This window comes from Oncorhynchus clarkii, chromosome 5, assembly GCF_045791955.1.
Source record: "Oncorhynchus clarkii lewisi isolate Uvic-CL-2024 chromosome 5, UVic_Ocla_1.0, whole genome shotgun sequence".
NCBI classification, from domain to species: Eukaryota; Metazoa; Chordata; class Actinopteri; order Salmoniformes; family Salmonidae; genus Oncorhynchus; species Oncorhynchus clarkii.
Window position 1 is genome coordinate 89,804,039 of NC_092151.1, and position 21,357 is coordinate 89,825,395.

General features: G+C 44.5%; 1 protein-coding gene across 17 annotated transcripts in view; it reads left to right on the plus strand.

Annotated features, from left to right (window-relative positions):
* Positions 1–21,357, plus strand: part of LOC139409536 (disks large homolog 1-like) — a 314,749-nt gene that overhangs the window by 97,957 nt on the left and 195,435 nt on the right. For all 17 annotated transcript variants that reach the window (XM_071154818.1, XM_071154819.1, XM_071154821.1 and 14 more), the window contains one exon: positions 15,351–15,659. In XM_071154818.1, the coding sequence (XP_071010919.1) occupies positions 15,351–15,659 (309 nt within the window). The remainder of the gene's footprint in view (positions 1–15,350; positions 15,660–21,357) is intronic.

Consider the following 21,357-nt stretch of genomic DNA (forward strand, 5'->3'; position numbering starts at 1 on the left):
TGTTTGTTTGTGTGTGTGTGTGTGTGTGTGTGTGTGTTGTCATCTGTTTTAGAACCCTCCCAGGAAACCAAACAGCTACTTCAGCTGATTACGTAACAACTGTTCCTCTCTGGGCCTCTGGGCGATTCCCTTCCTCCCCTCCTCAACCCTCTCACTGTCTCATGTAATAACACTCTGGCCAACACACTCTGGCTAATTAAACTCTTATTATAAAATGTATAGTAAGAGTTAGGAAGGATTTTTTTCACGTTTTAAAGTGGGATTGAAAAAAAGAATTAATTGTGATTTAAAAAAAATATATTTTTATTTTTTGATTGACACAATTCCTATTTTTTTGTCACGCAAGATACTCAAGTGAAAAGATGATTATATACAGTACCAGTGAAAAGTTTGGACACCTACTAACTCAAGGGTTTTTAATAATAATAATAATAGTGAAGACATCAACACTATGAAATCATGTAGTAACTAAAAAAGTGTTTAACAAATCAAAATATATATTTCATTTTAGATTCTTTAGATTCTTCTAAGTAGCCACCCTTTGCCTTGATGACAGCTTTGCACACTCTTGGCCTTCTCTCAACCAGCTTTATTGTTTTGATTTATTTTACCTTTATAGGTAAGTCAACTAGGCAAGTCATTTAAGAACAAATTCTTATTTTCAATGACGGCCTAGGAACAGTGGGTTAACTGCCTTGTTCAGGGGCAGAACGACTAGCTTCATGAGGTAGTCACTGAGTAATTGCCTCCTTATTTTCAAGCATGGTGGTGGCTGCATCATGGAATGAGTATGCTTGACAGGAGTTTTTCAGGGTAAAAAGAAAGGGGCACAGGCAAAATCCTAGAGGAAAACCTGCTTTAGTCTGTTTTACACCAGACACTGGTAGAGGAATTCACTTTTCAGAAGGACAATAACATCTACACTGGAGTTGCTTACCAAGAAGACAGTGAATGTTTCTGAGTTTGACTTAAATCTGCATGAAAATTGCTTATCTAGCCATGTTCCCCAAGACATTGACAGAGCTTGAAGAGCTTTGAAAAGAATAATGGGCAAACATTGCACAATCCAACGCTCTTCGATACTTTCCCAAGAAGACTCACAGCTTCCACTTTGCCTTTAGAGTATTTTGTGTAAATAGTTGACAAAAAAAATTGCCTGTTAAATCCATTTAAAATCCTACAGGCAACATACCGAATATCCTACAGGCAACATACCGTATATCCTACAGGCAACATACCGTATATCCTACAGGCAACATACCGTATATCCTACAGGCAACATACCGTATATCCTACAGGCAACATACCGTATATCCTACAGGCAACATACCGTATATCCTACAGGCAACATACCGTATATTCTACAGGCAACATACCGTATATCCTACAGGCAACATACCGTATATCCTACAGGCAACATACCGTATATCCTACAGGCAACATACCGTAAATCCTACAGGCAACATACCGTAAATCCTTCAGGCAACATACCGTATATCCTACAGGCAACATACCGTATATCCTACAGGCAACATACCGTAAATCCTACAGGCAACATACCGTAAATCCTACAGGCAACATACCGTAAATCCTACAGGCAACATACCGTATATCCTACAGGCAACATACCGTAAATCCTACAGGCAACATACCGTATATCCTACAGGCAACATACCGTATATCCTACAGTGTTAGTTGGAAGGTAGGCCAATACAGCGGACTGGTGACTGGTCAATACAGCGGACTGGTGATTTTATAGGGTTAAAGGTCAGGCTGGGATGGCGTATTGGGTTAAGGTTAGGCTGGGATGGCGTATTGGGTTAAGGTCAGGCTGGGATGGCATATTGGGTAAAGGTCAGGCTGGGATGGCATATTGGGTAAAGGTCAGGCTGGGATGGCGTATTGGGTAAAGGTCAGGCTGGGATGGCGTATTGGGTTAAGGTCAGGCTGGGATGGCGTATTGGGTTAAGGTCAGGCTGGGATGGCGTATTGGGTTAAGGTCAGGCTGGGATGGCGTATTGGGTTAAGGTCAGGCTGGGATGGCGTATTGGGTTAAGGTCAGGCTGGGATGGCGTATTGGGTTAAGGTCAGGCTGGGATGGCGTATTGGGTTAAGGTCAGGCTGGGATGGCGTATTGGGTATCCAGAATCTTCCACAAACTCCATCTCAGGTGCCACTCCAGAATCTCCCATAGGTGTTCAATTGGGTTGAGATCTGGTGACTGAGAGAAACACACATTAAACCCTCTGTGTTCTTTTAGATCTCCTCTTCTAGCCAAAATAATGGACAACTTTGAATTTTGATAAAGATGTTGGATCTTAATTTGAGCCAGTTTGCAACAGCAGGAAAATAATCCTGCAGCAACAGGACATTTGAATTAGAATTAATGGACATTTTTGAATGAGTTGATGATACATTTTTCATAAGGGAAAATAAAGTCTGAAATTTCAAAGTTGCAAACTTCAGAAGCCTTTTTAAACTTCAAATATACTACGGCTAGGTTGCACCAACATGGATAACCTCTTAACCTGGGTTAAATCAAGGTTTATCTGTTGATCTTGTTGCACCACATGTTAAACCTAGTTTTAATTTAATTCTTCATCTGATCTATATTTTACTTTTTTACTTTTAATTTAGATACATTTGAAGCCTGTTGCAATTATTATATATTTTTGATATAAACTTAGATTGGAGATTAATCTCCAAACTGCCACGTGATGTGGTTTAACTGACTAAATGACAGCACATCTGCTGTGGAGACACCAGAACGACAGTTCCTCAGAGAACAAAATTCGAAACAGGTTGAATCCTGTGTGAGTTTTATGATAATATTGAGATTTTCAAAGAGATACCGCTTCTCCAAGGACTCTGTAATGCAACTGGAAAGAAAGGTTGGACCAACCGTGAAGTATGGGAGTGATAGGAACGAGACTGTACTCCCACTACTTCAGCTCCTGGTGGCCCTACAGTTCTATGTACATGGATGTTTCCAGATGGTGGTTGGGGACCGTTTTGGACTCTACAAGTCTACAACCGTCTGCAGGATTCTAGCCAGAGTGTCCAGTGCTTTTGTCGGTCTGAAGAAGCACACACATTCTTATTCCCAACTCTGGTGGCGTTGAATGGAGAACTATTCCGTAATCGGAAAGCTTACTGGTCCATCAACGTGCAGGCTGTCAGTGATGACAAAAATCAGCTCACCAACATCCTAGCTAGGATGGCCAGGATCCACCCATGACAACAGTATCTTTGACAATAGTCATCTGTGTGCAATGCTGGAAAGAGGGGAATATCAAGGCCACCTTCTAGGTGACAATGGATATGCCTGTCATGGGTACCTTATGACTCCGCTTTTAAACCCCCAGACACCTGAAGAGAGAGAGAACACCACCTCTCATATCCTGACAAGAGATCTCAGAGAGAGAGAGAGAACACCACCTCTCATATCCTGACAAGAGATCTCAGAGAGAGAGAACACCACTTCTCATATCCTGACAAGAGATCTCAGAGAGAGAGAAAACACCACCTCTCATATCCTGACAAGAAATCTCAGAGAGAGAGAGAGAGAGAGAGAGAGAGAGAGAGAGAGAGAGAGAGAGAGAGAGAGAGAGAGAGAGAGAGAGAGAGAGAGAGAGAGAGAGAGAGAGAGAGAGAGAGAGAGAGAGAGAGAGAGAGAGAGAGAGAGAGAGAGAGAGAGAGAGAGAGAGAGAGAGAGAGAGAGAGAGAGAGAGAGAGAGAGAGAGAGAGAGAGAGAGAGAGAGAGAGAGAGAGAGAGAGAGAGAGAGAGAGAGAGAGAGAGAGAGAGAGAGAGAGAGAGAGCACCACCTCTCATATCCTGACGAGAGATCTCCGAGAGAGCTCAAGATTTCCGTGCCTCCAGGAGGGGCTCTGCACAAAGATGGACACTACACTGACATCATTATTGCAGTGGTAGTTCTGTATAACCTTGGAAGGAGACGAGGAGAAGAGCTACCTGAGGAGGTCTTACCTGAGGAGGTCTAACCCGAGTAGGTCTTACCCGGGGAGGTCTTACCCGAGGCGGTCTTACCCGGGGAGGTCTTACCCGGGGAGGTCTTACCCGAGGAGGTCTTACCTGAGGAGGATGAAGATGTCCAGGTGCAACATGCTGCAAATGGGAATGCTGTGAGGAGAACCTTGATTGAGAACCATTTTGTAGACTGAGGTGTAAATAATGTAACACTGGTAAAACACATGTAAAAAGTAAAATTATATTTTGATAGACCCAATTCCTAAGTAGGCATTCGGTATTAACATGCATTATTAAGACATTGTTATTCTCAGTACCATACCGGGTGGAACTGAAAACACCAGAACACTAAGAGTGGGGACAAGACTGGAGGATACCAAGTTGCTTAGGAAAGCATTGTTTTAATAAATAATTGTTTTAATAAATAAAAAGATGAGCATTCTACACACAGTGGGCATTTGTTTCCCTGAAGGAGTTTCTGTTTCTGAATTTGCAGTATCTCTCTTTGTAAATTCAAGACCTCAATCTGCTGTAGATTTTTCTCTCTCTTTCCAGCCTCCAAAAACATCAATATGAGCTTGGTTCATGTCAGTTCTGGGGCGTTTGCTTGGCTTCTCTGGTGTTTTTCTGCTGGTGCAAGATCCAGGCGATGCTGTTTCTCCACGGCAACAGGGTGTAAGCTCAACTAAAGGAAAGGAACAGCTATTTAATCGGGGTTTATGAAATGCCCAGCCTTGGTACGAATGATGCTGTTACGCAACATGCTGAAACGGTACTGATAACGGAAGCACTGTAGTGAAGTAGCATTAATGTTACTTTTAACGTGTGTTATAGTCATCGATGTTTACCAGTTATTTAAGCTTACTGAATTTTGGTGGGTCGAGTTGTCTGTCGTCATCATAGGGGTTAAGGAGAGGGTCAAACTACTGGGGAATCAGCTCGCATATCTTCTGGGAGAGAGGATCAATTCCCTTGGATGGAGGCCCCCCCTTCCGGTCTGAAATGGCCCCCGCTTCTCCTCTGCCGCGTCCTTTTTCGGCTTTCGCTTTGAAGTTTTTCCAGCACGCCTTCATCCGATTTGTCTTTTTAATCCCTGTCGATCCATTAAATCGTTCTTATAAAATGGCCCAGGTGCCTGTGTGTCTTTTTGACGGTTCTGTTGTCTGTCTTTTTGTCCTCCAGTACGTTGCTAAACTACGCCATCAGCTGCTGACGAGGGTTTTTTCATAAGCGGATGAAATTTGAACTTTGACGTGCCATGGTCAGGTGGCTAGCGAACAAATAATAAATGGTTAAGTAATGACAATAATAATTGATCTTATGCCAGCTAGCTTGGTTTATAAACTAGCTAGCCAGCTACAGTAGCTAACGTTAGCTAACAAACAAGTTGTCTGTCTAGTACTGGCAAATAACAGATTTTATTTCAAATGAGCCAACCCATGTGAAACTTTCACGAGGGAGTTGCAGCAGTGCTATATTATTATTTGATCAAGGAACGGCAACTTTCACGAGGGAGTTGCAGCAGTGCTATATTATTATTTGATCAAGGAACGGCAACTTTCACGAGGGAGTTGCAGCAGTGCTATATTATTATTTGATCAAGGAACAGCAACTTTGTTGCCTCATTTGTCAGGTAGGCTAGCTACTTTGTTTCAACTCACAAAACAACTCAATATTGGTGTAATGTGTCACTAATCATAGTTTAAAACCCGGTAATCACAGATTTACTGATCCAGATTATAAATGAAGTGGTGCAACAACATCTCTGATTTTAATTCTAAACCTAGATTTACAAAAACCTAGATTAGCTCTAATCCTAGAATAATTTAAACCATGTTGGTGCAACCCACCCTACACGTTTTACATTTACTGCATTGCAGGACAGTTCTGCACCTGGGTGATCAAATTAAGATCCTACATCTGTAAATGATCCAATGCAATGTTAATTGCTTAATTAACTCCAGAACCAAACCTGTGTGACAGAACCTGCTTGCAATGTACTTTCTGTCCCTCAGTTACGCACGTGTTTCCTTTATTTTGGCAGTTACCTGTATATTGAGTACTCTGACTGCCCAGGCAATCTTTAACCCACATCAAACAGCTGTGGTTATATGCAGCTGAGCTGTCACATTTGGAGGGACTGACTGACTGACTGATTGGCTGACTGGGAGCACTGCTCTTTTGGCCTCTGGGCTTCTGTAATTAGCCTCACACCAGATGCTGCTAATCCTCATCTTCTAATCCTCTCATCTTTCTCTATCCATCTGCTAATCCTCTCATCTTTCTCTATCCATCTGCTAATCCTTTCATCTTTCCTTATCCATCTGCTAATCCTCTCATCTTTCTCTATCCATCTGCTAATCCTCTCATTTTTCTCTATCCATCTGCTAATTCTCTCATCTTTCTCTATCCATCTGCTAATCCTCTCATATTTCTCTATCCATCTGCTAATCCTCTCATCTTTCTCTATCCATCTGCTAATCCTCTCATCTTTCTCTATCCATCTGCTAATCCTCTCATCTTTCTCTATCCATCTGCTAATTCTCTCATCTTTCTCTATCCATCTGCTAATCCTCTCATCTTTCTCTATCCATCTGCTAATCCTCTCATCTTTCTCTATCCATCTGCTAATCCTCTCATTTTTCTCTATCCATCTTCACTTTTTCTCCTCTCCCCTCATACGTTACATCTCACTCCTTTCTCCGGTTTTCTGTCATTTGCGTGTACTGTACTGTAGGTTGAGGCCTGGCGTTGTATACTGGCCATGGTTGTACACAAGTCATACACCCATGTTTGACTGGGAGGCTCAGGCTATTATGTAAATCAATGTCATGCAGTAAAGTGTAGGACTAGAGCAGACATGATGTGTGAGGTTGTGAGTCATTGGGCCGTGACTGGGATGGACGGTTTGGGCTGTGACCGGAGATTGAAGGAGAAAAGAGATTCTGTACCATCCTGGATATGGGATGCCCCCCTCAGCTCACTCACTCGCTCGCTCGCTCACTCACTCACTCACTCACTCACTCACTCACTCACTCACTCACTCACTCACTCACTCACCCTGCCTAATTTCTTTCTGTAGCCACACACACACAGTCACACTGCCTGGCATAAGCCGGTCACGGCCAATACAAACCCAGTCAGACTCACAAAAGACAGAATAGAAATGGTATGTCGGTTAGGCTCAGTTAGTCGGTGTCAATGTTTACTAAAACCCGAGAGCATCTGAGTGGGTGGTTGGTTAGCTGTTTGACAGGATGCCACATGGCTGGTCGTCCCACGCTGCCAAAGTACACTCCTGCTTGGGGACCTGTACGGTATGTAGGTATGTATGTAGCCATCTATGATGAAAATTACATATATATATATATATATATAGTATCTTTCGTTTAAAGACCTACAGTGCATTCTGACTTTTTCCAGATTTTGTTACGTTACAGCCTTATTCTAAAATGGATTAAATAGGTTTTCCCTCATCAATCTACACACAATACCCCATAATGACAAAGAAATGGTTTTCCGATTTATTTGCGAATGTATTAAAAATAAAAAACTGAAAACTTATTTACATGAGGTTGAAGGAATTGTCCGGAGTGCTCGGAGACGGGATTGTGTCGAGGCACAGATCTGGGGAAGGGTGACAAAAAATGTCTGCAGGATTGAAGGTCCCCAAGAACACAGTGGCCTCCATCATTCTTAAGTGGAAGAAGTTTGGAACCACCAAGACTCTTCCTAGAGCTGGCAGCCCGGGCAAACTGAGCAAAAAGGGGAGAAGGGCCTTGGTCAGGGAGGTGACCAAGAAACCTGATGGTCACTCTGACAGAGTTCCAGAGTTCCTCTGTGGAGATGGGAGAATCTTCCAGAAGGACAACCATCTCTGCAGCACTCCACCAATCAGGCCTTTATGTTAGGGTGGTCAGACGGAAGCCAATCCTCAGTAAAAGGCACATGACGGCTCACTTGGCGTTTTGCCAAAAGGCCCCTAAAGACTCTCAGACCATGAGGAACATGATTCTCTGGTCTGATGAAAACAAGATTGAACTCTTTGGCCTGAATGCCAAGTGTCACGTCTGGAGGAAACCTGGCACCATCCCTATGCTGTGCTGTGGGGATGTTTTTCAGCGGCAAGGACTGCGAGACAAGTCAGGATCGAGGGAAAGATGAACGGAGCAAAGTACAGAGAGCAAAGTGCTGCAACGCTCCTCATCCAACCTAAAAGTTTGAGAGGATCTGCAGAGAAGAATGGGAGAAACGCCCCAAATACAGGTGTGCCAAGCTTGTAGCGTCATATCCAAGAAGACTCGATTCTGTAATCGCGGCCAAAGGTGCTTCAACAAAGTACTGAGTAAAGGGTCTGAATAATTCTGTAATTGTGATTGTGATATTGTTTTATTTATGTTTTATTTGCAAACATTTCTAAAAACCCATGTGGTTTATCATTAGGGGGTATTGTGATGTCATTATGGGGTATTGTGATGTCATTAAGGTGTATTGTGATGTCATTATGGGGTATTGTGTGTAGATTGATCAAGGGAAAAAAAGTAACAAAAATGTGGAAACGGTCAAGGGGTCTGAATACTTTCCGAATAGATTCATAACATACATGAATATATATATCTCAGTTAAAGACATACATTCATAACATACATGAATATATATCTCAGTTAAAGACAGATTCATAACATACATGGAATATATATCTCAGTTAAAGACAGATTCATAACATACATGAATATATATCTCAGTTAGACATACATTCATTACATACATGAATATATATATCTCAGTTAAAGACACACATTCATAACATACATGAATGTATATTTCATTCAGTTTGATGTCTAAATGACTCGTCAGGTTTGTTTGAGTGCAGTCTTTTTTCTCTCTTATATATTTAAAGTGGAACCGACAGCGTTTTATCTTCTTTGCAGATATGAAACAGACAACCATATCACTCAAAAATATAAAGTTCCCAGTTTATGCTTTAAAACCAACTTTCTAAGTGGTTTAAAAATAGGTTGTATGTGACTCAACGTCCCATGACGTACACTAAGGCAATGTTGGCAGAATAGATCGATGCAGTTCAACGATTAATATAATTCACCAATACATTTCTTGGTAGTCCCCAAAAGTATTGAGATCAGGTTGTAAATCACAGCTGGCTTGGTACATCATTTGCTGCCTCCATTCGGTATGCATTGTTTTAGTATCAAGGACTCAATATTTTAGGACAAAAACAGGCGAATGTAACTAAGGCTGGGAATGTCAATACAATCAGACTAGCAAGTGCTACAATCACCAGTCAGTCATAACGTGGCTAATAGGCTAGCATGACCAGCCACCCGGACAGCTGATGAAACTGAGGTGTATTTCTGTTTGTGATTAAGCCCTTTGTGGGGAAAAACGTATTCTGATTGGCTGGTCCTGGCTCCCAAATGGGTGGCCCTATATCCTCCCAGGCCCTATGCCCTCCCAGGCCCTATGCCCTCCCAGGCCCTATCCCCTCCCAGGCCCTATGCCCTCCCAGGCCCTATGCCCTCCCAGGTCCACCCATGGCTGCTCCCCTGCCTAGTCATGTGAAATAATGCATTTATTTCAATTGCCTGATTTCCTCATATGAACTGTAACTCAGTAAAATGGTTTAAATTGTTGCATGTTGCGTTTCATATTTTTGTTCAGTGTATATTTATGTCACAAGCTAAAAACACAGAGCCTAACTTTAGCTAGCTAGCTAGCTGCTAGGAGGATGTCATGTCATTGGAGGAGTGGGTGACTGACTGACATTTTCCCCTCATTGTTTTTCGGTGGCTATACACAGCTAGAGATGCAGGTGTCATTTGGTTATCTAGCAAGAACTTCCTCTACTGTTAGCCAGAGAGAATTTGCAAATGCACAAGATCTGCTAGCAAACGGGATATCTAGCTAGCTACTCGGATTTCGGAGCTCGTCTGTGTGTAACGGATGAATTTACCCGCTGAATATGACCGGTGTCAGTAAATGTAGGCCAAAAAAAAAGTTATAGTTACTCACGAACTCTCTCTAGATAAACATGTAAACAGCCTAACCAGCTCTGCTAGAGCGAGTAAAATGATCAACAGTTCTCTCATTTGTGTCTGGAAGTAGCCAGTTAGCTTGGGTGCTTGGTTGGGACAAACGTGCATTGGCAGGCAAGCTGCAGAAGGACCAGTAGGCTACAATCCCCCATCGTTTGTCAGTGCAATTTTGACGTCCAACTATCTGAAAAAGTTTGAGAGGGTTTAATCTAATGCTCCTTCGTTAGAGTTTTAGCACATCTTGCTCCGGCTAGCATTAGTTGTTGATCTTGTTGTTGATGTGCGTAACTGATGGAGAGAGAGCCTACCTTTTTCATGGTTGTTTGATCATTAGGACTGTAACATTCCCAAATGTAAGAGGGATTCCTGGGATATTTGCATGAAATCCATTCAGGTGTATTTTGTTGCTAATACGTTCTAATTATCCAGTCACACTATTACAACTGCCTGTAAACACACAGTCCATTTCATAGTGAATGATGACAGGCCCTACTGCCTGTAAACACACAGTCCAGTTCATAGTGAATGATGACAGGCCCTACTGCCTGTAAACACACAGTCCAGTTCATAGTGAATGATGACAGGCCCTACTGTCTGTAGACACACAGTCCAGATCAAAGTGAATGAGGGCAGACCTGTTGTGGCAAATGGCTTGTTTGCATTACGGCTTAATGTAGCTCTGATTGGTCTATGGCTCACCGGTTTGCATTAAGGCTTACTGTAGCTCTGATTGGTCTATGGCTAACCGGTTTGCATTAAGGCCTACTGTAGCTCTGATTGGTCTATGGCTCACCGGTCTGTGTGGACTCCGGTCCTGGACGAGACAGATGTTTTTATTAGGTTTTATTCACTGCAGTGTAAATAAAACCTTGTCCAAACTCGCGGCTGCTCTCCCACTCTATATTTCTGTAGAATTATCACAAATGCCTGACTAATTCACAAACACTCTTAAGAATTTATGAACACCTGAAAATGACCATATCTAAGTGCTCGCGTGTCAGAAAATGTTTTAAATTCTTCCTGGGGATGTATATGAACAGATTTGAATAAGATTTCATGTTGCTTAAATGCTGTCAGTTCCACTTTAAGTGAGCACAGTTTGCAACTCATTCATTTATCAGTTCATTCAGTCATGAGAGAGTAGGTATGGGCCTATGGCAGGCAGTGTGAGCGGAATCAATCACCGCCAGCACCCCTGGTGAGTAGAACCGTGAGAGCATCCCGTCCGATCTCCTAGCCTAGTGGTTAGAGCGTTGGGCCAGTAACCGAAAGATCGCTGGATTGAATCCCCGAGCTGACGAGGTAAAAATCTGTCGTTCTGCCCCTGAGCAACCCGCTGTTCCCCGGGCGCCGAAGACGTGGATGTCCATTTAAGGCAGCCCTCCGCACCTCTCTGATCCTACAGACATACAGAACTACAGACAGACCTACAGGCATACAGAACTACCTACAGGCATACAGAACTACAGACAGACCTACAGAACTACAGACGGACCTACAGGCATACAGAACTACAGACTTACCTACAGGCATACAGAACTACAGGCATACAGAACTACAGGCATACAGAACTACAGACAGACCTACAGGCATACAGAACTACAGACAGACCTACAGGCATACAGAACTACAGACAGGCATACAGAACTACAGACAGGCATACAGAACTACAGACAGACCTACAGGCATACAGAACTACAGACAGACCTACAGGCATACAGAACTACAGACAGACCTACAGGCATACAGAACTACAGACGGACCTACAGGCATACAGACGGACCTACAGGCATACAGAACTACAGGCATACAGAACTACAGACGGACCTACAGGCATACAGACGGACCTACAGGCATACAGAACTACAGGCATACAGAACTACAGACTTACCTACAGGCATACAGAACTACAGACAGACCTACATAACCACAGACAGACCTACATGTATACAGAACTACAGACAGACCTACAGGCATACAGAACTACAGACAGACCTACAGGCATACAGAACTACAGACAGACATACAGGCATACAGAACTACAGACAGACCTACAGGCACACAGAACTACAGACAGACCTACAGGCATACAGAACTACAGACAGACCTACAGGCATACAGAACTACAGACAGGCATACAGAACTACAGACAGGCATACAGAACTACAGACAGGCCTACAGGCATATAGAACTACAGACAGACCTACAGGCATACAGAACTACAGACAGACCTACAGGCATACAGAACTACAGACAGGCCTACAGGCATATAGAACTACAGACAGACCTACAGGCATACAGAACTACAGACAGACCTGGCTGTATTGTGTCTTTTGTGGTGTGTGTGAACACATGGGGGCCTCTGCTCTAAACCAGATTAGTGTCTTATTTGTGTGACTTCCACGACCGGGAGAAGAGGAAACTGTATCGGGTCGACACAGGGAGCTAATCCTGACACAATACTTCTACTTCCTCCATCTCTTTGCTCTAACGGCATGCTGTGGAAGGGTGTCTTTTATTTTAAATTGCCAAAAGTGGTCTGATTGTGCGCAGATAATTTGTACAGTAACTGTCTCTGTGACTGTGGTCGGTCTAGCACAGTTGGTGTTGATCGCCCTTTGCTGACCCCTTGACCCTCAAGAAGCCAGAGCAGCCTTCTGAGGGGGTCCGGAGGTTAAAGGTCAGACGGAGTGGACAAACCGCAGTATGGCCGGGGATGAGAGATGGGGTGGCATATACTCCCTGAGGCTGGCAGCTGAGTTGGCACAGCAGCTGTAAACTGACTAGATTAGACTGTATGTGTGTCACGAGTTGCTGATTCTTCTATTGTTCCTGGAGCATTGTTCACATGTTTCTCCAAGGTGTTAAAAGATGGATGTGAAGCAGGGATGTTGAAAACTGTTAGTGTGTTGAGCAACCCAACACCAGTACCCTCCCCAGCCTGGTTTCACTGGAGAACTTTGCAAATTGGTGTCAGTGTGATGGCCCAGGGAGAGAAAGAGAGAGGGGGAGAGAAAGGGAGGGAGAGGGAGGGAGAGAAAGGGAGAAAGGGGGAGAGGGAGGGAGGGGGAGAGGGAGAGAGAGAGAGGGAGGGAGAGGGAGAGAGGGGGAGGGAGGGGGAGAGAAGGAAAGGGAGAGAGGGAGAGAAAGGGAGGGAGGGAGAGGTAGGGAGAAAGGGGGAGAGAGGAAGGGAGGGAGAAAGGGAATGGAGAGAAAGGGAGAGAGGAAATGGAGAGAGGGAGGAAGAGAAAGGGAGGTAGAGAGAGAAAGGGAGAGGGGGGAGGGTGGGGTCTTGTTAGGACACACCTACAGTACCTGTATCATCAGGTTTATTTTGGGAGGTCCTCCTCTCCTCTCTTCTCCCTCTCTCCACTCGTGTTCTTTTTCTCAATTTCCACCTTTTCTCTCTTTTCTTCTTCTCTCCCTCTTTCTCCCCCTCTCTTTGCGCTCATATTCTCTCTTCTTCTCTCCTTGGGGACAGCCAGTGTCCTCATTCAGCTACGCCTGCAGACTCACATTAGACAGGAGTTAGAATACTTCCTCCTTTCTCTTTCAGCTAAATGCCTTAAGTGATGCGGCGGCTCTTCCAGTCCACTCCCACAGCAAGCCAGGGTTCTTCAAACCAGTCTAGTCCACTCCCACAGCAAGCCAGGGTTCTTCAAACCAGTCTAGTCCACTCCCACAGCAAGCCAGGGTTCTTCAAACCAGTCCAGTCCACTCCCACAGCAAGCCAGGGTTCTTCAAACCAGTCTAGTCCACTCCCACAGCAAGCCAGGGTTCTTCAAACCAGTCTAGTCCACTCCCACAGCAAGCCAGGTTTCTTCAAACCAGTCCAGTCCCAAAGCAAGCCAGGGCTCTTCAAACCAGTCTAGTCCACTCCCACAGCAAGCCAGGGTTCTTCAAACCAGTCCAGTCCACTCACACAGCAAGCCAGGGCTCTTCAAACCAGTCCAGTCCACTCCCAAAGGAGGCCAGGGCTCTTCAAACCAGTCTAGTCCAGTATACTCCCAAAGTAGAGCACTTCAAACCACTGCCTCAAGAATTGCAATATTGTTTATTGTTTCCCCCTGCTAGTTCATTGATTGGTTAATGTCACTGATTGCCCAGAGAGTCCAATCATCTTGGTCTGAATTAGTACCACAACCTGTCTGCTAGTGGCCCAGATTAACAACGTCCTGACGTCCAGCCCTGTAGCAGTGCTCTGCTAGTGGCTCAGATTAACAACGTCCTGACGTCCAGCCCTGTAGCAGTGCTCTGCTAGTGGCCCAGATTAACAACGTCCTGACGTCCAGCCCTGTAGCAGTGCTCTGCTAGTGGCCCAGATTAACAACGTCCTGACGTCCAGCCCTGTAGCAGTGCTCTGCTAGTGGCCCAGATTAACGACATCCTGACGTCCTGACGTCCAGCCCTGTAGCAGTGCTCTGCTAGTGGCTCAGATGAACAACGTCCTGACGTCCAGCCCTGTAGCAGTGCTCTGCTAGTGGCCCAGATTAACAACGTCCTGACGTCCAGCCCTGTAGCAGTGCTTTGCTAGTGGCCCAGATTAACAACGTCCTGACGTCCAGCCCTGTAGCAGTGCTCTGCTAGTGCCTCAGATTAACAACGTCCTGGTCCTGACGTCCAGCCCTGTAGCAGTGCTCTGCTAGTGGCTCAGATTAACAACGTCCTGACGTCCAGCCCTGTAGCAGTGCTCTGCTAGTGGCTCAGATTAAGAACGTCCTGACGTCCAGCCCTGTAGCAGTGCTCTGCTAGTGGCCCAGATTAACAACGTCCTGACGTCCAGCCCTGTAGCAGTGCTCTGCTAGTGGCCCAGATTAACAACGTCCTGACGTCCTGCCCTGTAGCAGTGCTCTGCTAGTGGCCCAGATTAACAACGTCCTGACGTCCTTCCCTGTAGCAGTGCTCTGCTGGTTGATTGGGTGGGTCTGTGTTGTCAGAGGCAGGAGTCACAGTGGAAGAGAGATGTGATCATGCTGTGTATGTCTCAGCAACATTATGCTATTGTTATTTATTGTGGCTATATCATCATGGAACGATGGGACACACTCCTAAAGCTATTAGTTCCACGCCGGGCCAACACCTGGCCTGATCTACAGCTAGACACACACACGCAGGCACACACATGCACGCACTATAGCATAAACGCATTCACACGCACGCACACGCAAACACACACAGTGTGATGGCACACAGTCTGTTTGATCTTCAGACAGTTCTCTCTGAGTGACACTAAGCCCATTTAGAAGTGCTTAGTCCTCTTCCACCGTGACCTCAAAACTAACAGAACCCCCCCCCCCTTCCCTCTACAGAAGTACAGGATTCAGGATGAGGATGGTTCTACCCCCCAGCAGGACCAGGGTCAGTCTCAGGCCTGTCCCCAGCACCCCTACCCCAGCCTGGAGGAGAGAGGCAGAGAGCGGGAGCTGCCAGGGAGCCATCACGGGACCCTTCGCAGCCACCATGGAGGAGGAACCCTGGACGGGTACCACCACGGCAGGGGAGAGAGAGAGGGCAGGGGGGAGGGACGGCCAGAGCTGGTCCAGGTAGCGGAGAAAAACCTGTCTCAGATAGAGAACGTCCATGGATATGTCTCCCACGCACACATCTCCCCTATGAAGGTAGGACACCACATATATGTACATGGTGTTAACAGAGACAAACATACGGTACATGATGTTGACAGACAAACATATATGTACATGATAACACAGACAAACATATGGTACATGATGTTAACACAGACAAACATACGGTACATGGTGTTGACAGACAAACATACGGTACATGATGTTAACACAGACAAACATACGGTGCATGGTGTTGACAGACAAACATATGGTACATGGTGTTAACACAGACAAGCATACGGTACATGGTGTTAACACAGACAAGCATACGGTACATGGTGTTAACACAGACAAGCATACGGTACATGATGTTGACAGACAAACATATGGTACATGGTGTTAACACAGACAAACATACGGTACATGATGTTGACAGACAAACATATGGTACATGGTGTTAACACAGACAAACATACGGTACAGGGTGTAAACACAGACAAGCATACGGTACATGATGTTAACACAGACAAACATATGGTACATGATGTTGACAGACAAACATACGGTGCATGGTGTTAACACAGACAAACATACGGTACAGGGTGTTAACACAGACATACGGTATATATGGTTGCATGCACATGAAAGTGAACGGTTGATATATTTCCCTCCCTCCCTCCCTCCACTTATTTTTTAAATATCTTTATCTGCTTTATACTTTCCTATTTATACACCTACCTTTTAACACGCTTGTACACGATACCATAATAGAAGCCCCTTTAGTGCTTGCATCAACACACAAAGCATTAGAAGAAGGAGAAACTCCTCCAGGGCTGTTTCAAAAGACCTGCACATCTCAATGTTGGCATAGTTTTCAGGTACTAGACAGCCATGGTAAGAACCAGAGATACGCACAAGCAGTTGGCTAGCGTGTGTCTTTACCATAGACTGTATGATGCTACCATGTTGTCTCTGTGTATGGTGCTACTGTATTGTTTCTAGATATGGTGCTGCCGTGTTGTCTCTGTGTATGGTGCTACCGTGTTTCTAGATATGGTGCTACTGTGTTGTCTCTGTGTATGGTGCTACCGTGTTTCTAGATATGGTGCTGCCGTGTTGTCTATGGTGCTACCGTGTTTCTAGATATGGTGCTACCGTGTTGTCTCTGTGTATGGTGCTACCGTGTTTCTAGATATGGTGCTACCGTGTTTCTAGATATGGTGCTACCGTGTTGTCTCTGTGTATGGTGCTACCGTGTTTCTAGATATGGTGCTACCGTGTTTCTAGATATGGTGCTACCGTGTTGTTTCTAGATATGGTGCTACCGTGTTTTTTTCTAGATATGGTGCTACCATGTTGTCTCTGTGTATGGTGCTACCGTGTTGTCTCTAGATATGGTGCTACCGTGTTGTCTCTGTGTATGGTACTACCGTGTTGTCTCTGTGTATGGTGCTACCATGTTGTCTCTGTGTATGGTGCTACCGTGTTGTCTCTGTGTATGGTGCTACCGTGTTTCTAGATATGGTGCTACCGTGTTGTTTCTAGATATGGTGCTACCGTGTTGTCTCTGTGTATGGTACTACTGTGTTGTCTCTGTGTATGGTGCTACCATGTTGTCTCTGTGTATGGTGCTACCGTGTTGTCTCTGTGTATGGTGCTACCGTGTTGTTTCTAGATATGGTGCTACCGTGTTGTCTCTGTGTATGGTGCTACCGTGTTTCTAGATATGGTGCTGCCGTATTGTCTCTGTGTATGGTGCTACCGTGTTTCTAGATATGGTGCTACCGTGTTTCTAGATATGGTGCTACCGTGTTTCTAGATATGGTGCTACCGTGTTTCTAGATATGGTGCTACCGTGTTGTTTCTAGATATGGTGCTACCGTGTTGTCTCTATGGTGCTACCGTGTTGTCTCTAGATATGGTGCTACCGTGTTGTCTCTGTGTATGGTGCTACCGTGTTGTCTCTGTGTATGGTGCTACCGTGTTGTCTCTGTGTATGGTGCTACCGTGTTGTCTCTAGATATGGTGCTACCGTGTTGTCTCTGTGTATGGTGCTACCGTGTTTCTAGATATGGTGCTACCGTGTTGTCTCTGTGTATGGTGCTACCGTGTTGTCTCTGTGTATGGCGCTACCGTGTTGTCTCTGTGTATGGTGCTACCGTGTTGTCTCTAGATATGGTGCTACCGTGTTGTCTCTGTGTATGGTGCTACCGTGTTGTCTCTAGATATGGTGCTACAGTGTTGTCTCTGTGTGGTGCTACCGTGTTGTTTCTAGATATGGTGCTACCGTGTTGTTTCTAGATATGGTGCTACCGTGTTGTTTCTAGATATGGTGCTACCGTGTTGTTTCTAGATATGGTGCTGCCGTGTTGTCTCTAGATATGGTGCTACCGTGTTGTTTCTAGATATGGTGCTGACTTGTTGTTTCTAGATATGGTGCTACCGTGTTGTTTCTAGATATGGTGCTGCTGTGTTGTTTCTAGATATGGTGCTACCGTGTTGTTTCTAGATATGGTGCTACCGTGTTGTCTCTAGATATGGTGCTGCTGTGTTGTTTCTAGATATGGTGCTGCTGTGTTGTTTCTAGATGTGGTGCTGCTGTGTTGTTTCTAGATACGGTGCTGCTGTGTTGTTTCTAGATACGGTGCTGCTGTGTTGTTTCTAGATATGGTGCTACCGTGTTGTCTCTAGATATGGTGCTGCTGTGTTGTCTCTATGGTGCTACCGTGTTGTCTCTAGATATGGTGCTGCTGTGTTGTCTCTATGGTGCTACTGTGTTGTCTCTAGATATGGTGCTGCTGTGTTGTCTCTAGATATGGTGCTGCTGTGTTGTTTCTAGATATGGTGCTACCGTGTTGTTTCTAGATATGGTGCTGCTGTGTTGTTTCTAGATATGGCGCTACCGTGTTGTCTCTAGATATGGTGCTGCTGTGTTGTTTCTAGATATGGTGCTACCGTGTTGTTTCTAGATACGGTGCTGCTGTGTTGTTTCTAGATATGGTGCTACCGTGTTGTCTCTAGATATGGTGCTGCTGTGTTGTCTCTATGGTGCTACCGTGTTGTCTCTAGATATGGTGCTGCTGTGTTGTCTCTATGGTGCTACTGTGTTGTCTCTAGATATGGTGCTGCTGTGTTGTCTCTAGATATGGTGCTGCTGTGTTGTTTCTAGATATGGTGCTACCGTGTTGTTTCTAGATATGGTGCTGCTGTGTTGTTTCTAGATATGGCGCTACCGTGTTGTTTCTAGATATGGTGCTACCGTGTTGTCTCTATGGTGCTACCGTGTTGTCTCTAGATATGGTGCTACCGTGTTTCTAGATATGGTGCTACCGTGTTTCTAGATATGGTGCTACCGTGTTTCTAGATATGGTGCTACCGTGTTGTCTCTAGATATGGTGCTACCGTGTTTCTAGATATGGTGCTACCGTGTTTCTAGATATGGTGCTACCGTGTTTCTAGATATGGTGCTACTGTGTTTCTAGATATGGTGCTACCGTGTTTCTAGATATGGTGCTACCGTGTTTCTAGATATGGTGCTACCGTGTTTCTAGATATGGTGCTACCGTGTTTCTCGATATGGTGCTACCGTGTTTCTAGATATGGTGCTACCGTGTTTCTAGATATGGTGCTACTGTGTTTCTAGATATGGTGCTACCGTGTTTCTAGATATGGCGCTACCGTGCTGTTTCTAGATTCTCACTAATCATGTGACATTAAGAACAGTTCAGATGTTTCTCAATCAGTCTTCAAGCCAGACAGGCTACAGTCATGCTGGGTGAACGCTACACCAAGACCATCAAAGTCCTAACAATGCTGAGCCTCTCACATTGAACCATTTCTGTCCTGTAGTTTGTTGTCTTGCCAACGTTGTGGTGAGGTCACTAAACGATGTGGCACGGGGGGCTCGTGAGGATTCTCCATACCTGCTGTCTGGTTACAGTACATAATAGGATTAGTGTGAATAATCTGATTAATATAATAGTTGGATTTAAACGTTGACATGCTTTGCGAGAATAACAGTTTAGCTAATAATCCTGTTTACATGGACACATCTGAAATCAAGCTATCTGATGGGACTTTGATAAATGCAGAAAATTGCTAATGAAAATTAATATTCTACCACAACAACCATTATTCTGAGTTCGGACATATAAAGTTTGTATTTTTTTATATAACCTTTATTTAACTAGGCAAGTCAGTTAAGAACAAATTCTTATTTCTTGTGTAAACTATTTCTAAGATTCATACTTTTCGTTTTTCTGAACTCACTTCACACGCGCAAAAGAGCTAAGGATTGCGATGGCACATGTTCCGATCAGATACTCCCCTGGAAAACCCATTTAAACGGTTTACATGTCGTAATCATTCTAAAGATTACTCAGAAAATCAGGTGTTTGAATCGGCTTACTTCGATGATGACCTTACACCGGTTAAGATAAGCAGTATTTCTTTGCTTCCCGTTCTCACGTTTAGGTTTTTTGTTGTTGAGTCTATTACTTTCGGTTTCTTACACCAGCTTCAAACAGCTGAAAATACAATGTTATATAAAATATATTTCACAGCGGTTTAGATGGTACAATGATTCTCAACATTCTGAGTGCTCGTTTTGTCACATAAACTGAAATTAGACTGAGTGATTCCAGTATATTGCACCTTTTTAAAGGCAACTACAAACGCATAATAGTAGTGAGCATTAACCCACTGCCTTATTCTCTGGCGAGGTCTCATTGGCTATTGTTAATCACGGTTCTCAGAACTTGTCGTTGCCCATCTCACACTACAAGAGGATTGCAGATTTTGTGCCCATAAAATCAAACATGTTAGAAAATATCGGGACGTCTGGGACTCTGCTCAAAGACGGGATCAGTAGCCTTCAGATTGCGTCTCTGACCCACTCACATTTAATGAGCTTCCGTGGCGGCCGTGTGCCCCGAGGAAGGCAACAACATAGGGATTTTGTCTCTGATCTCTAAAGCTTGTCTGGGAAAGCTTCATCGAGGCCAAAATCTTGTTGTGTACACCAGTTTAAATGGAACTTGTAGGATGTCATGGTCATTGTTCATAACGGCTCTATTCCGCCACCTAGTGGATTATTCTTGTCACTGCAGCTGGGAGGACACTATTTCTCTGCAACTACATTTTTTTGCCCCAATCATATATTGACCACCTCTAGGACCTTGGGACCTGTATTAGCTCAGACAGGGTTGGATATGTAAAGACAATATGACAATATTTAACTATTGACACAGACAATGAACATTGACATATTGTAACTTCTTTACTAGAGCTAAGTCATAAAGCTAATTTACTAAACCCAAGTCAAATTTTCAGTGATGCCTTTGACTCTTTTTAAAGATTTGTTGTGACTAGTGTTTTGTTTGTTAGTTCTGTGTGTCTCTGTGTGGTTATTTTGGTGGTGCCCCGTGCGGGGTGTTTGCGTAGCCTCACAGTAGCATCCCATTGGGCTGCTTGGCTCTGTAGGCCCTGACAGATGGAGCAGCCATCTTGTTTCTCTCCAGGACTCCGGTCCCTCAGGGCTGTGGGGGCTGGGCCAGCCTGCACCCAACTGCACTGTCCCTCATGACCTTATGTACTGGCCAGAACAACACGCAGTACACACAGCAGCATACTTTTATGACACACACCACACACCGCCATACCTCTCCACAGTCACACATAAAAGTTCACCCTCACTGTGTAGTGTCATATTTACTGGGCGTGTTTTGTTAAGTTGTTTTATAAAGTGTAT